Source organism: Sus scrofa, chromosome 13, assembly GCF_000003025.6.
Source record: "Sus scrofa isolate TJ Tabasco breed Duroc chromosome 13, Sscrofa11.1, whole genome shotgun sequence".
Taxonomy (NCBI): Eukaryota; Metazoa; Chordata; class Mammalia; order Artiodactyla; family Suidae; genus Sus; species Sus scrofa.
Window position 1 is genome coordinate 77,073,266 of NC_010455.5, and position 18,366 is coordinate 77,091,631.

General features: G+C 37.9%; 1 protein-coding gene across 5 annotated transcripts in view; it reads left to right on the plus strand.

Annotated features, from left to right (window-relative positions):
* PPP2R3A (protein phosphatase 2 regulatory subunit B''alpha) overlaps positions 1-18,366 on the plus strand; it is a 203,204-nt gene that overhangs the window by 127,948 nt on the left and 56,890 nt on the right. For all 5 annotated transcript variants that reach the window (XM_021069482.1, XM_021069485.1, XM_021069483.1 and 2 more), the window contains 2 exons: positions 941-989; positions 1,721-1,810. In XM_021069482.1, the coding sequence (XP_020925141.1) occupies positions 941-989; positions 1,721-1,810 (139 nt within the window). The remainder of the gene's footprint in view (positions 1-940; positions 990-1,720; positions 1,811-18,366) is intronic.

Consider the following 18,366-nt stretch of genomic DNA (forward strand, 5'->3'; position numbering starts at 1 on the left):
ATATAGAGCCCTCTTTTTTCTATGTGGTACAAAGTACTAACCCCATAAACCAGTGCTCAGCAAAGTCTGGAGGGCCCTTAACCTGTTATGTGGCCAGCAGTGGCTGTGCTGACACACATAGTCTCAACAGTCTTCAGCCAAACTAATTAACCTTTATGTTGACTGTACCTAACTCTATGCAGAAGAGTTAGATGCTGGTAGCTGCTCTCTAAAGACCTCATCACTGGTTCTGAAATTTTAGTGTGCATGCCACTGCCTGGGGTACTTGTTAACAGAACAGATTCCTGTCCTCACCACACCCCTAGGTCTGAGATCCATTGGCACCTCCTTTTTTAAAACTAATGCCTTTAGTTGCTTTGCACTCACAATGAAGTACACTGATATAGATTCTCTAGGCCCTGTCCTCAAATCAACATGCTATCTTGAGATATAATTGTCTCTCTATGAATGAAACTTACTGATGGAATTTATTTAAAAATTGTACATTATATCATATTATATCCTGGACTTTTTTAGGATGAGAATATAAGAAAAGTACTTGTGGTATGTTTTGGTATCTTTTATAAAATTCTACCTAAAAGCATTCTCTGTTATTTTACTCACATCCTTTATATTAGGAGCTAACAAGTGGTTCCCCTTTGAATTTAATACTTGGATAAAATCTTGTTTTAGAGAAAAAGTTGTCTTATCTTATTGAATAACAAGAGCAATACAGATTTTGTACATTTTTGTCTTAGTTGTCAGTTGATTGACAGAGTAAGCCATCTCAAGTTCTTAATTCCATAAAATATAAATTATACATAAGTAAAAATTTAACTATACATATTTCCATCATGGAAGATTATTAAGTTTTAGCTTGTGGCTACTGAGAATAAATTTGCCGGAAATACTGCCTTTTGGAGCATGTTTTAACTAGCTTTGTACTTTTTTTTACATTTAGCTTCATCAAACAGGATTATTGAAAGGATATTCTCTGGGGCAGTAACAAGGTAAGAAAAAGTATCTGAGTTTAAAAATGAACTATAAGTAATACTTTAACAATCTCGTTTTAGTGAGACTTCGTGTGTAATTTTCCAGTGCTATATGTCTGATAATATTCTACAGAATATACAGTTGTAGCTTTATACAAGATGGTAGTAGTTCTTTTATGTACAAGCGTTATGCCTTTATCTAAATACAGGTTATAGTATTTGACCTAGTGATTATTTGTATTCAAATTAGAAATCAGTTTTCTTTCTTCATATCTACAGATATTTTCCTTTTTTTTTTTTTTTTTTTTTTTCTCTTGTCTTTTTAGGGCCACACTCGAGGCACATGTAAGTTCCCAGGTTAGGGGTTAAATCAGAGCTGCAGCCACAGGCTAGGCCACAGCCACAGCAAAGCCAGATCCAAGCTGCGACTGCTACCTACACTGCAGCTGGCAGCACCAGATCCTTAACCCACTGAGTGAGGCCAGGGATTGAACCCCCGTCCTCATGGATACTAGTCGGGTTCGTTACCATTGAGCCACAATGGGAACTCCTACAGATGTTTTTTGATTTCATCCTCTAGTCATTTGATAAGATAGGCAATGGAAGGGGTTGCCCTTTGTGAGGTTTCCAGCATTCTAATTTTTTTTTACTTAATTTCCAAAAAAAGATGTTACTTTCTTATTCCATCATCCTAATAAATTTATCTGAGTAATTGCTCAGGAAATTTTTGAATCATGTGTTTTCTTCAGGGGAAAATCAGTACAGAAGGAGGGAAGAATGAGCTATGCAGATTTTGTTTGGTTTCTCATCTCTGAGGAAGATAAAAGGAACCCCACCAGGTATGACTTCTAAGTTTTCTTTGCCAAGATGTTAAACATGAACAAAGCTTGAAAAATTCATGAAGTGTACCTAGCAAATGCCAGCTCAACTGGGGCACCAAGACGGGTTAGACATAGCCTCTGCCCTCTCAGTCTGAATCCCTAGTCACAGTGTATTAAGAAAAGTTATCTTACCTCCAGAAATAAAGGTGAAGGAGCATGTGAGCTGGCCCTGAAGGATCAGTAGGACTAGTAAGTCTTTATAAGGAATATGGTTATAGATGCTGTGGACTCCAGTTGTTTCATGAGCTTCCTAGTTCAGTAGCAAATTAGGAAAGAAGACAAATTATGGATGACTGGTTTATGAGAACATGCCCTCATCCCCCAGTTAGAATCTCCTCTCCCTTTCCTTGGCATACTTGATTTGTGGCTATGAGCTTATGCACCTGTTTCTTACATATCTGTAGCACAGTGCCCTGCACCTAGCTTATGCTTAATACCCAGAGAGGGAAAGGCTACAGTCCCTGATGCTGCTTGCTGATGTCACTGACTCAGCTGTCTGCATGTTAGTTCATAAATGTTATCTAACTGTTGGATATGTAGTTTGGGAATCACTAAAATGAAAATAAAACTAAGCTATTTCATGGGGAGTATATTATATTATTTTAAATAACTTTGTTGTTCATTTCAAAGATAGTAATTTATGTTCATTATAGACAACTTAGAAAACATGGATAAAGCAGAAGAAAATAGATTTCAATACTGGTAATTCTAACACTCAGAAAAAGACACTATAAAAAGTCAGTATGTGTTGTACAGTCTTCCTCATATAAATGTTTATATACCCTTTGGACATTTAAATTTAGGATTCAATCCTATGGAATTTTCTCTCCAGAATATCCTCCAATAGTTGTAACAGCCGCTATTTTTTCCTTAAAATAAATTCTCCAAAAAAGGAATTTCTAGGTTAGAGGGTATAGACATGTTTAAGGGCCTTTATAAAAATTATTAAATTGATTTTCAGAAAAACTGTGTCTTTTTATACCTTTATCAATAAGGTACTGGGCATATTTCCTATAACTCTTATTAACACTAGGCATTTTCCTCTTAAAAAAATTCAATATTATCTTATTTTGCATTTCTTTGATTACTAGTGAAGCTGAATCTTTTTTCATACATTTTTGGCCATTCTTACTTCATCTTAGCTGACTTGATTTTTCATGTCTGTTGTTCATTTCTGCTGAATCAACCTTTTAAGTTTATTGTTTTATCACAAATAACACACGAAGTATTAAAGTTTTTAAATGCATACATTTGAAAACCTTAATATAAAATTCATTCATAATTTCATGACCCATAGTTAACATTTTGGTATATGTCCTCCCACCTCCTCCTCATCCTTCTCCCTCCCTGCTCCCCATTACCCTCCATCCCTGACTTTCATTCCCACACCTTTTTCTCTCTGCACCAAATGACACAGTAACTAAATGGTATACCATACAGTTTTGTGACACACTTTTTCACATGACAATATATTTCTATGTCAGTAGGTATGCATGTTTACCTTTTATCATTAATCCATTATTTTGAATGTTTCAGTGGTTTTAATTATCAAAATTTCTAAAGACTTAAAGGCTGTTCATTTTTCCATTTCTTGCTTTTTTGGTGTTTTGTTAATCCTCTCGATTCCAGTCTTTTCTCTTTCATATTTACTTTATTATGAAAAAGGTTTCCTCAAATACTTCCCATCTTTTCCTCTCATTATCCCACTAGAACTAGAAGTGACAATAAAGAAGGTTAATATAATAAACATGAATATACAGTTGTTCTCCTTTCTTCTCTCAGTTTCCTTAAAAAAACATAAATTATATTCAATAATAGAGTAATGTTAGTATATAAAGATGTTTTATAGGGAATTCCCTTCGTGGCTCAGAGGTTAATGAACCCGACTAGGATCCATGAGGATGCAGGTTCGATCCCTGGCCTTGCTCAGTGGCATTCAGGATCTGGCATTGCCGTGAGCTGTGGTATAGGTTGCAGACGCAGCTCAGATCCCACATTGCTGTGGCGTTGGCGCAGGCTGGCAGCTGTAGTGACTTGAATTCGACCCCTAGCCTGGGAACTGCCATATGCCACAGGTGCAGCCCTAAAAAAAAAAAAAAAAAAAAAAAAGAAAGAAAAAATTTTTATATACATAAAACAATAGTACAAAAAGAGGGAAGAGAGAAAAGAGGGAAGAGAAAATAGAGATATATAGGAGTAACATTTCACTATCTCACTAAAAGCAAATATAAATCTGAGATAATTCTAAGAAATTAAAATGTATATAGTAAGCTGTAGAGCAACTGGTAGGAAATTAACTCAAAAATATGTAGTGAAAAAAGGCATTAAAGGAATTTAAGTGTTCCACTTAGAAAATATTCGCTTAATGTAAAGGAGACCAATACAGAAAAAATAGAGGAACAACTCCAAGACACATAGAAAACAAAAAGTACAATGACAGGCATAAATACATGAATAACAATAGTAACATTAAGTGTGATTGGATTAATCATTCCATCAAAAGACAGGAGTTTCCTGGTGGCCTCAAAAGTTAAGGATCTGGCGTTGTCACTGCTGTGGTGCAAGTTCATTCCCTTTCTGAGAACTTCTGCATGCCATGGGTGCAGCCGAAAAAAAAAAAAAATAGATTTTCAGATTGGATCAAAAAAGCCACATTTTGGAGTTCCCCTCATGGCTTAGTGGTTAACGAATCCAACTAAGAACCATGGGGTTGCAGGTTCGATCCCTGGCCTTGCTCAGAGGGTTGAGGATCCAGCATTGCCGTGAGCTGTGGTGTAGGTTTCAGATGTGGTTCTGATCCCGCGTTGCTGTGGCTCTGGCGTAGGCCGGTGTCTACGGCTCTGATTCAACCCCTAACCTGGGAACCTCCATGTGCCTTGGGTGAGGCCCTAAAAGGACAAAAAGACCAAAAAAAAAAAAAAATCTATTAAAACTTATTAAAAAAAAAAAGACAAAACCACATTTTTCAGATACAGTTCTCTGCTGTCTACATGAGACATATTTTAGATATAAAGATCAAGAGGGGGAAGTAAAGGAAAAAGAAGGATCAAGATACATCATGCAGACAACAATCATAAGATAAATGGATTGTCTATATAAATATCAGAGGACATAGACTTTAATACAAAAATTGTTACTAGAGCCAAAAAAGGACATTTTATTTCATAAAAGGGTCATTCCAACAGAAAGACATTACAACTATAAACATACATGTACCTAGCCACAAAGAGAACCCTAAAAAATAAATGAAACAAAAACTGGCAGAATTGCTAGGAAAAATCAATAATTCAGCAATAATATTTGGAGACTTCAGTACCCTACTTTGAATGATGGACAAAAAACCCAAAGATCAACAAGGAAATAAAAATTATGGCCCATGCTATAAACAAAACTATAAACCAGATAGACCCAACACATCTCAATAGAACATTCCACCTAAAAACAGTGGACTATATAGTCTTCTCAACTGCACAAGGAACATTCTCCAGGATGTTCCTCAAAAAACATAAAAAGTGTAAGTATACAAATTATGTTCTCTGACCACAATGGAATAAAACAACAGAAAAAAATTTGTGGATTCACAAGTATGCAGCCAGTACACTGCTTAAACAACCAATGGATCAAAGAAGAATACTTAAAAGAAATTAGAGAATAATTTGAATGAAAATGAAGGAGCGATATACCAAAACCTTAGGATGAAGAAAAAGGAAAATATAGTATTCCAAAACTTCGGGGATGTTGGATTTTCCTGGTGGCTCAGCTGGTTAAAGATACAGAATTGTCACTGCTATGGTGCAGGTTCAGTCCCTGGCCCAGGAACTTCCAATGCTGCAGGCATGTCTAAATAAATAGAAAAAATGTTTTAAAAAGAAACTCTTAGGGAAAAAAAAAACTTAGGGTCTATAGCTGTAAGTCCATGTATTGAAGAAGAATAAATGTCTTGAATCAATAACCTAACCTTCCATTTTATTTATTTATTGCTTTTTTGCCACACCTGCAGCATGTCGAAGTTCCTAGGCCAGGGAGTGAACCTGCACCATAGCAGCAACCCAAGCCACTGTGATGACAATGCCATATCCTTAACCCATTGCACCACAAAGGAACCCCTAACTTTCTACTTTAAGACACTGGGGAAAAAAAGAGCAAGTGAAGCATACAAACAAGAGGAAGAAAATAATAAAAATTAGAATGGATAAACGAGAGGAAAGGAAAACAGTAGAGAAAATCAGGGAAGCCAAAACTCACTTCTTTTGAAAAGATCAGTAATATTGATAAGGCTTTAGCTATACTGATTTTGAGGGGGAAAAAAGAAAACATACAAAGTATTAAGGTCAGAATGAAAAGGGAACATGACTGCTTGACCATACAGGAATGAAGAGCATATATGTTACATATAACAACTTTATGCCAACAAATTAGGAACCTTAGACAAAATGAACAAATTCCTAAAGAGATACAAACTACTGAAGCTGTTCAAGAAGAAATTAAAATTCTGAATAGGAAAAAAAAATCCAAGGCTGAGATTTACTAGAGAATACTACGAAACATTTAAAAAATCATAACAACTCTTTACAAATTCCAAAAAAACAAAAGAGGAACATTTCCAAATTCCTTTTATAAGGTGAGTATTACCCAAATGCCAAAGCAGACAAAACATTACAAGAAAACTGCAAACCATTATCGTTTATGAATATATATGCAAAAATACTCAACAAAATTAGGAAACTGAATCTAGCAAAATATGATAAAGACCGTATACCATGAGTGAGATTTATCCATAAAAATTGCAGTTAATCATCTAAAAATCAATGTAACACATCATATTAATAGAGCAAAGGATAAAACCAAATAATCATCCCAGTAGTCTTAGAAAAAGCAGTTAAAAAATGTCCAACACCTCTTGATGATCTTAAAAAATCCACTTTAAAAATCTATGGTAATTTCTTTGACCCAATAAAGAGTATTTATGAAAAATTCACAGGTAACAATGAGTTAATGGTGAAAGAGTGAATGCTATTTTCCTAAGATCAGGAAAAAGACAAGGATGTCTGCTCTCTTCAACACTGGGTCCTACAGGATTATTAGGCAAGAAAATAAAAATATCCATATTGGAAAGGAAGAAGGAAAACTATGTATTTGAATATATTATCTTGTATACAGGAAATTCTAAGAAATCAACTAAAAAACTATTAGAATTGAATCAACATTAACTTCAGTTTACAAGATCAGTGTACAAAATTGAGTTCCCCAGTGGCTCAGCAGGTTAAGGATCTGGTGTTGTCACTGCTGTGGCACTGATTCAGTCCCTGGCCCAGGAACTTCCACATGTCATGAGTGCAGCCAAAAAATATAAATATACCAAATTGATATCATATAATATCAATTTATTAAAATCAGTTCTGTTTCTGTGCATGAACAATGAAAAATCCAAAAATGAAATTAAGAAAATAATTCCACTTATAATAGCAGTAAAAAGAATAAAATACCTAGGAATACAATTTTACCAAAGAAGTATAAAACTTATAAGAACTATAAAATATTGTTGAAAGATATGAAGGAAGATCTAAATAAAACCAAGATATCCCATGTTCATGGATCACAGGGCTTATTATTGCTGACATGGCAGTACTTTCCAAACTGAACTATAGATTCAAAGCTATTCCTACCAGAATCTCAGCTACCTTTCATTTATGGCAATTTTCATTTTCACAAGGCCATTAAGACACAATTCAGTGGCGGGGGAGGGAGTTGTGCTGGATATTGGATATCCAAATGCAAAAGAATGAATTTGGACCCCTACCTAACATACACAAAAAAACGAGTTCCCGTCATGGTGCAGTGGAAATGAATCTGACTAGGAACCATGAGGTAGCGTGTTCAATCCCTGGCCTTGCTCAGTGGGTTGGGGATCCGGTGTTGCTGTGAGCTGTGGTGTAGGTCGCAGACGTAGCTCAGATCTGGTGTTGCTATGGCTCTGGCATAGGCCGGTGGCAACAGCTCTGATTAGACCCCTAGCCTGGGAAACTCCATATACCACGGGTGTGGCCCTCAAAAAAAGACCAAAAAAAAAAATAGCTTAAATGAATCACAGACCCAAATGTAAGAGCTAAAAGTATAAAACTTTGAGAAGAAAGTATAGGAGTAAATTTTCACGACCTTGATCAGATGCAATTTCCTAAAGCACTAACAATAAAAGAAAAAAAAATAGATGAACTGAAATTCATCAAAATTTTTAAATTTTATGCTTCAGAAGACAACATCAAGAACATTAAAAAAATGGAGTTCCTGTTGTAGCTCAGCAGGTTAAGAATCTGACTACTATCCATGAGGACGAAGGTTCATTCTATCCCTGGCCTTGCTCAATGGCATAGGTTGCAGGTACAGCTTAGATCTGTTGTTACTGTGGCTGTAGCAAAGATCAGCAGCTGCAGCTCCAATTCGAACCCTAGCCTGGGAACTTCCATATGCCACATGTGAGGCTGTTTTTTTTTTTTAAAAAAAAAAGAACTTAAAAATAACCCACAGCATGGGGGAAAGTATAAACATATCTGCTACATGACTTGTATCTAGAATATATAAATAACAACTCAGTAATAAGAGAGATTTAAAATTTTTAAATGAGGGAGTTCCCGTCGTGGCGCAGTGGTTAACGAATCCGACTAGGAACCATGAGGTCGCGGGTTCGGTCCCTGCCCTTGCTCAGTGGGTTAACGATCCGGCGTTGCCGTGAGCTGTGGTGTAGGTTGCAGACGTGGCTCGGATCCCGCGTTGCTGTGGCTCTGGCATAGGCCGGTGGCTACAGCTCCGATTCAACCCCTAGCCTGGGAACCTCCATATGCCGCGGGAGCGGCCCAAGAAATAGCAACAACAACAACAAAAAAAAAAATTTTTTAAATGAGCAAAGCATCTGAATAGACATTTCTCCAAAGAAGATATATATACATGGCCAATAAGGACATTATCAACAAAGAAATGCAAATCAAAACTATAGTGAGATACCACTATATACCCACTGGGATAACTATGATTAAAAAGATAATAACCAGTGTTGACAAGGATGTGGAGAAATGGGAACCCTTATACATTTCCAATGGGAATTTAAAATGCAGAAGATACTAAGGAAAACACTCCTCCAGTTCCTCAAATAGTTATAGTGTTACTGTATGACCCAGAAGCTATACTGCTAGGAATATACACAAGAGAAATGAAAACATCCACACAAAAATTTGTACATCCATTTTCATAGCATCACTATTTTAGTGGCCAAAAAGGTTGAGAAAAACCCAAATGTTCCATCAGCTACTGAATGGATAAACAAATGTGATATATCCATATTCTCATTTTATTCAGCAATAAAAAATTTGACATACTGATACATAATACATGGTTGAATCTTGAAAACATTATGCAGATTAAGAGACATCAGTCACAAAAGACTTCATATTGTATGAGTTTATGAGAGTTCTCCAGGGGAGTTCCCATCGTGGCGCAGTGGTTAACGAATCCGACTAGGAACCATGAGGTTGAGGGTTCGGTCCCTGCCCTTGCTCAGTGGGTTAACGATCCGGCGTTGTCGTTAGCTGTGGTGTAGGTCGCAGATGCGGCTCGGATCCCCCGTTACTGTGGCTCTGGCGTAGGCCGGTGGCTACAGCTCCGATTCAACCCCTAGCCTGGGAACCTCCATATGCCGCGGGAGCGGCCCAAGAAATAGCAACAACAAAAGACAAAAAAAAAAAAAAAAAAAAAGAGTTCTCCAAAATAGGCAAATCTATAGATACAGAAGTTAGGTTAGTAGTTGCCTAGACCACGAGGGACCTGGGGGAGAATGAAGTATAAGTGCTTATAGATATGGAGTTTCTTTTTGGAGGTGATGAAAGTTAACTGTGCTGATTGTTGTTCAACTCTGGATATACTAAAAACCATCGGAGTATGCATTTAGATGGATGAATTGTTTGATATGTGAAATTTATCTCTTAATAAAGCTATTTAAAAAGAAGAGTTAAGGAAGTTCCTGTCTTGGCTCAGCAGTAACAAACCCAACTAGTACGCATGATGATGTGGGTTCAATCCCTGGCCTCAGTGGGTTAAGGATCCAGGCATTGCCATGAGCTGTGGCGTAGGTTGCAAGCGCAGCTCAGATCCTGTGTTGCTGTGGTTGTGGTGTAGGCTGGCAACTACAGCTCTGATTTGACCCCTAGCCTGGGAACTCCCATATGCCATGGATTCAGCCCTAAAAAGATGAAAAAAAGAGTTGAAATTATGCAAAGTATATTCTCTGATCATAAAAGAATTAAAGTAAAAACCAATAAAAGAAATGACCAGAAGGTCTCCACACACTTGGAAATTAAATAGCACAGTTCTGAGTGATCCTTGAGTCCAAAAATATGTATCAAGAGGAATTAGATATTCTAAAGACAAAGGAATACCACAAATAACACATACACACATAAATGTGATAAATGAAATGGATCCATTCCTTTAAAGTCACAAATTAACAAAACTTGTCCAAGAAGAAATATATAATCTAAATAGTCTTTTATCTGTTAAATAAAATTGAATTCATAGTTGGAAACTTTCTGAAAAAGAAATCTCTCAGGCTAGATAATTTCACTATTGTATTCTTCCAAACTTGTGAAGAGAAGAACCACCAAATTCTTCACTTCTTCCAGAAAATAGAAAAGGGGAAAACAGTTCACAGCTTATTTTATGAAACCAGCCTTACCTTGATATCAAAACCGGAGAAGAAAATAAAATGACAGACCAACATCCCTCATGAAGATGGATCCAAAAAATTATTAACAAAATACTAGCAAGTCAAAGCTCAGCTTCTCAACCTCTCAGGCCACTCTTCCAAAATCAGCGGATTCCCCAAGGGAAAGATGGGAATGCTAGGTTCCTCCTTTCTGGATTTCCTCCTACATCTGGATGCCCTAATTCACTGCCCTGCTAATAGCCCAGTACTTTCTCTTTTTTTTTCTTTTTTTTTTATTGCTCAAATGAATTTATCACATCTGTAGTTGTATAATGATCATAACAATCTAATTTCACAGGATTTCCATCCCACAGCCCAAGCACAACCCCCCACCCCCCAATAGCCCAGTACTTTCAAAAAGGATTTTTACTCCATATTTTCTCAGTGAGAGGGTTAATCCAAAACATTAAGTCCATCATTACCCAAAGTAGAATCCTTCAGATCAACTTTTCATATCTTTAAATACTTAACTGGATCTCAGTTTATAGAAATGCTACCAAAAGAGGTTTTTGAATCAAAATCTTTCTTTCGTGGCTCTTTTATACCTTGCGTGACTACTTTCTCCTACCTAACACCTAACATATTGTTGAGGCTGTATTCTCTACCAGATAACAAATATTTCATATGTAATGGCTTATTTAATCTTTGTATCACTCTGAGGTTATTTCTCAGTGGCCCCATTTTACACTTGGGGAAACAGATGCTCTGAGAGATTGTATACCTAGTAAATGACCTAGCTGTGATGTCCAGTCTTCATTCCTCACTCAACTTTCAAAGTCCTGGTAACCTGTCCTGAACCTCTAGGCAGGGGACTAAGAGATCCTTTTCTGGAGAATCTGGCCAGCCCAAGAATAAAGACCTGAAAATTTGACGTTGGGTCACCCCCCAAGGAAAGAACCCAAACAGATCACTTTATAGTAAAGCTCAGAGTCAACAAACTCATAAGCCAGAATTTCCAATCAGCTCTTTAGCATCTACTCTTAAATATGAACAGAAAACAAAGGATCACTAAATTCCTAAGTAAAGCTTTTTACATAAACAATAGAGACCAAACAAATAGAATAGCAGGAAAATAACTTGGATGAAACAGAATTTCAGGGAAAAGAAACCTTCAGCAAAAACAACAGAGACATTGTTACTAGTATCCTCAGAGATAAATTAAATTCACAGAATATGAACAAATTGTACTTTTTTTATAATAGGAACATTCACAGAACCAAAAAAGAACTCTGGAAAATCAAAATTATGATAGCGCGGGGCAGGGGGGAAATGTTCAGAAGATAAAGCTAGGCAAACCTCCCAAAAAGCACCCTCCAAAAAAATGAAGCAATATAATACAGAGCCAAGTTATGAAAATTAGAGAACCAGTGCAAAAAGTCCAACATAACTTGAAATTTGAAATAAAAAGTTTATATGGTAATTTTTAAATTCAGCCCTAAGAGAGTGCTATCAGCAAGATGGTGAGATACAAGTTTCCATTGCTCATCCTTTAGTGAAAACATTGATTAGGACAAGTATCCATGAACAGAAATACCTTCACAAGAGCTGAGGATTCCAGGTGACAGGTTGCAGCACCTGGGTAGAACACAGAAACAATAAAAATGATACATTAAAGAGAGTAGAAAGGAAAATTTTACATGATCTGATCCCCTAAGCTGAGGCAGCCTAGCATAAAGACACCTTCACCATGAGAAAAGGAAAGTAAAGTGAGCACCTAGCTTGGATGTAGGTCCAAGCACCAGGCCTACCCCAGTGAACACCAAGGCCAGGTCAGCACCAACAGACTCAGCCTTTGGGACCACCTCAGCACCAGGTTAGCCCCCTGGTCCCAGGCTCCATATTCACACCAAATTCAAGTTCTAGGCATACCCCAGCACAAGCCCAGGCCCTGTAAATTCAGGCTCCAGGTAGGAGGCTGCAGACCCATCCTCTGGATTCACTTAGGACCAAATAGCCCCTGTGGCCCCATGCTCACTCTAGTGCCAAACTAACCCCTGGAAGCCCAGGTTCTAACAAACCCCAGTAGACTTCAGTATTGGCCAGCCACTATAAACCTAGGATCCAGGTTTCAGGTTCCACAGGCCAGTACCTACAGAATCAGGCTCAAGACCTTCCTATTACTAGGTCAGGCCTCATGGGCCCAGGCATAGGCCCACTCACTTACTGACTGAGGTACCTGAGCAGCCTATCTGAGTACTCCAGCAGCAAACCTGCTCACAGACCCCCACCAGACAACCTGTCCAGAACAGACAGGCAGACTAGTGAAAGGCTTTCCCTTCCAAAGCCAATCTGTAAAGACTGAAATAAATGCCTACTTCTACAGATGAAGAAACACCAATGCAATGCCACAAGAATGAGAAACAATCAGGGAAACATGACATCATCAAAGAAACACAATAAAACACCAATAACTGACCCTAAAGAAACTGAGATCTGCGAATTGCCTGAGAAAGAATTCAAAATAACTTAAAGAATCTCATTGAACTACAAAAGAACACAGATAAGCAAAATCAAGGAATCATTACATGAAGAAAATGAGATGTTTAACAAAGATATAGAGACCATAAAAGTGAATCAAACAGAAATTCTGAAACCAAGGAACAAAATTACTGCACTGAAAAATTCCATAGAAGCTTCAGTAGATCCAGTCAGGCAAAAGAATGAGCATGAAATCAGGTCAATTGAAATTACCCAGAGAAAAAAGAATGAAAAGAAGTATAAAAAGCCTCTAGGACTTAACAGAAGACCTTGAAAATAAACAATATATGCATTAAGAGGGTCCCAGAAGGGGAAAAGAAAGAGAAAAGGGCAAAAAAGTTTCTTAAGTAAAGACAGAAAACTTACCTACTCTGGAGAGGGAAATGAACATCCAGATCCATGGAGCCCAAGGTACCCCAGGTAGATAAAATATAAAGAGATCTTCACATGTGATATGTATATACAATGGGAATATTGCTTACCCATAAAAAAGAATGAAATAATGCCATTTGCAGTAATACAGGAGACCTAAAAATTATCATACTAAGTGAAGTAAGTCAGAGAAAGACAGATATAAAATGAGATCACTAATATGTGGAATCTAGTGAAAAATGATAAAGAACCTACAGGAGAAACAAATCCATGTTCCTGCAGGAGAAATAAGTCCATGTGTGTTGTGGCACAGCAGAAACAAATCTGACTACTGTCCATGAGGATGTGGGTTCAATCCCTGGCCTTGCTCATTATTAAAGATCTGGCACTGCCGTGAGCTATGATATAGGTCACAGACATGGCTGAGATCCTGGCTGTGGTGTAGGCTGGCAGCTATAGCTCTGATTTGACCCCTAGCCTAGGAACTTCCATGTGCTGTGGGTGCGGCCCTAAAAAGCAAAAAAAAAAAAAAAAACTTAAAAAACAGAAACAGACTCAGATTTTGAAACCAAATTGTTATCAAAGGGTAAACATGGGTTGGAGGTAGAATAAATTAGGGGGCTGGGACTGACATATGCAGACTATTACATGAAAATGGATAAGTAACAGGTATAGCACAGGGTCACCTACTCAATACTGTGGAAGAACCTATATGGGAAAAGAATCTGAAAAGGGATGGATAGATAACTGATTTGCTTTTCTGTACACCTAAAACTAACACAACTTTGGAAGTCAATTATGCTCCAATAAAATTTATTTTTTTAAAAAGGGAAATATCTTCATCATGGCACATTATAATCAAATCCTCAAAAGTCAAAGACAGTTTTGAAATCAGCAAGAGAAAACCAACTCATCATACACAAAGGAACTCTTATAAGACCAGCAGTGTATTTCTTAGCATACACTTTGCAGACCAGGAAAGAGTGGTATGATATATTCAAATTGCTGCAAGAAAAAAACTATCAACCAAAATACTGTACCTTGCCAGGTATAGTATTTTTATACTTCAGAAATAAAGGAGAGATAAAGACTTGACCAAAAAAAAAAAAAAAATCTGTGAGAGTTCATCATCACTAGACCTGCCTTACAAGAAATGCTAGAGTTCTTCAACTGGAAAGGATGCCAGCTAATACAAAAACACATGGAATTATAAAACTCACTGTAAAGGTAAGAAGATAGCCAAGTTTAGAATATTTTAACACTGTAAGGATGAATAAGTCATTTTTAACTCTGCTATAAAAGACAAAAGTATTTAACAATAATTACAATAATTTTACACTGAATACACAATGTATAAGACATCAATAACATAAAATGTGATGGGAGGAAAAGTTAAAGCATAGAGATTTTGTATGCAATCAAATTTAAGCTATTGTCAACTTCAGGTAGACTTTTATATAACTGTAAGACGTTTCGTGTAAGCCTTATGGTAACACAGATAAGAAGCCTATAGTAGATACATAAGAGATAAATCAAAGTACATCACTACAAAAAAAAAAAAAAAAAAGAATCATCCAGTGAAAAAGGAAGACAACAGGAGTTCCCGTTGTGGCTCAGTGGTTAACGAATCCAACTAGGAACCATGAGGTTGTGGGTTCGATCCCTGGCCTTGCTCAGTGGGTTAAGGATCCAGCAATGCTGTGAGCTGTGGTGTAGTTTGTAGATGCCACTCGGATCCCGCATTGCTGTGGCTGTGGCGTAGGTTGGTGGCTACAGCTCCAATTGGACCCCTAGCCTGGGAACCTCCATGTGCTGTGGGAGCGGCCCAAGAAATGGCAAAATCCCCCCCCAAAAAAGAAGACAACAATAAAGAAGGGACAACAGAACTACAAAGTAGTCAATAGTTAGTCCTTACCTGTAAATAATTACTTTAAATGTAAATGGATCAAAATCACCAATCAAAAAATTCAGTGGCTAAATGACTAAAAACAAGTTTTCACAATATGCTGCCTGCAAGAGACTTATTTTAGCTTTAAGGATACACATACCCTAAAAGTAAAGGGATAGGAAAGGATATTGCATGCAAATAGAAACAAAAAGCTGAGTTAGCTATATTTATGTCAGACAAAAGACTTTAAAATAAAGACTAATAAGAGAAAAAGAAGGACATTGCAAAATGATATAGTCCAACAGAGGATATAACATTTATAAATATTTATGTATCCAACATATAAGAACACCTAAGTATATAAAGTAAAGAGTAGATGCCCACTCTTGTCACTTTTATTCAACTGGAAGTCCTAGCCAGAATAATTCGGCAAGAAGAATAAAGAAAAGGTACCCAAATCTGGAGTTCCTGTCGTGGCGCAGTGGTTAACGAATCTGACCAGGAACCATGAGGTTGAAGGTTCCATCCCTGCCCTTGCTCAGTGGGTTAACAATCTGGTGTTGCCCCAAGCTGTGGTGTAGGTTGCAGACGCGGCTCGGATCCAGCGTTGCTGTGGCTCTGGCGTAGGCTGGTGGCTGCAGCTCTGATTCGACCCCTAGCCTGGGAACCTCCATATGCCGCGGGAGCGGCCCAAGAAATAGCAAAAAGCCAAAAAAAAAAAGGTATCCAAATCAGAAAGGAAGAAGTAAAATTTTCTTTCTTTGTAAATAACTTTATATAAGAAAATCTTTAAAGACCACAAAAAACCTGTTAGAAATAATAAATGAATTTTGGAAAGTGCAGGATACAAAATGAACCTACAAAAATTGGTTGCATTTCTGTACACTAGCAAAGTATCTGAAAGAAGAAAATGATCCCTGGAGTTCCCTGGTGGCCTAGCAGGTTAGGGATCTGGCATTGTCACTGCTGTGGCTCTTGTTACTGCTGTGGCACAGGTTTGACCTCTGGTCTGGGGACTTCTGCATGCCACAGGTATGGCCAACAGAAAGAAAAAAGAAGAAGAAAGAAAATGATCCCATATACAATAGCATCCAATGAAATAAAACATATAGGAATACATTTAACAAAAGAGCTTAAGATCTGTACACTGAAATACATAAAATCTTAATAAAGAATTTTAGGGAGTTCCCATCACGGCTCAGTAGTTAACGAATTTGACAAGCATCCATGAGGACATAGGTTCAATCCCTGGCCTTGCTCAGTGGGTTAAGGATCCAGCATAGCCGTGAGCTGTGATGTAGGTCACAGACGCAGCTCAGATCCTGTGTTGCTGTGGCAGTGGCGTAGCCCAGCAGCTACAGCTCCGACTGGACCCCTAGCCTGGGAACCTCCATATGCCATGGGTGTGGCCCTAAAAAAACAAACAAATAAAAAGACAGAAGGTAATAAGATGTAGAGAAGAGCGATCCCTGGCACACTGTTGAGGGATATGTAAATTGGTATAGTCATTATGGCAAATAATTATGGTAAGTTCCTCAGAAAATTAAAAATAACAGTTAAAAATCACCTGCTATGGCACAGTGGGTTAAGGACCTGGCATTGTCACTACAGCGACTCAGGATGATGATGTGGTGCAGGTTCTATCTCTGGCCCAGGACCCAGGAATTTTCACACGCCACAGACACAACCAAAAAAAAAAAAAAAATTAAACTAACATATGATACAGCAGTTCCACTTATGGGTGTATGTCCAAAGGAAATGAAATCAGTATCTTTATTTTTTTTCATCTACTAAATACTGCTTGATTTCTGAGCAAAAATGGAAATATATTAGTGACAAGTGACATTTTCTGGGCTCTAAAGAAACTCCTTTCTCAAATGATGACCGATTAGAAGCAAATGTATGGTCTTTCTAATCCAAGTAAATTATTGAAATAATTTTTCTGGAGTTCCCGTCGTGGCGCAGTGGTTAACGAATCCGACTAGGAACCATGAGGTTGCGGTTCGGTCCCTGCCCTTGCTCAGTGGGTTAACGATCCGGCGTTGCCGTGAGCTGTGGTGTAGGTTGCAGACGCGGCTCGGATCCCGCGTTGCTGTGGCTCTGGCGTAGGCCAGTGGCTACAGCTCCGATTCGACCCCTAGCCTGGGAACCTCCATATGCCGCAGGAGCGGCCCAAGAAATAGCCAACAACAACAACAACAAAAAGACAAGAAAAAAAAATAGTAATTTTTCTCTAGAAGTATCCCTCATGGCTCAGCAGAAACGTATCTGACTGGAATCCATGAGGATGCAGGTTTGATCCCTGGCCTCACTCTGTGGGTTAAGGATCTGGCATTGCCATGAGCTATGGTGTAGGTCGTAGATGTGGCTTGGATCTGGCATTGCTGTGGCTGTGGTGTAGGCCAGCGACTTCAGCTCTGATTGGACCCCTAGCCTGGGAACTTCCATATGCCATGGGTGCAGCCCTAAAAAGACAAAAAAATATATTGTAAATCAACTATATTTACATTTAAATAAATAAATAATGTAGTCTCTTTGCCTAACGCACAGCTCCCCAGTGCCACCCCAAGGAAAAAGGCTGGCCACTTTTCAAATTACTACAGTTGCAACTTATGTCTTTTCTGTTTTGTTTTTCTTCATTATCTCCTTTATTTTCTTATTTATTTATTTGTCTGTTTGTGTATTTTGCTTTTCAGGCCTATAGCCACAACATAGGGAGGTTTCCAGGCTAGGGGTCAAATCAGAGTTAAGCTGCCGGCCTATGCCAGAGCCTCAGCAATACCAGATCTGAGCCACATCTGTGACCTACACCACAGCTTACAGCAACGCCAGATCCTTAACCCACTGAGTGAGGCCAGGGATTAAACCCACAACCTCATGGTTCCTAGTTGGATTCATTTCCACTGCACCACAATGGGAACTCCTCTTTTTTTCCTTTTTTTTAGGTGTAATTCACATACAACATTATAGTAATGTTTTATTAGTTTCAGATTAACTTTATGATCTGATATTCATATGTATTGC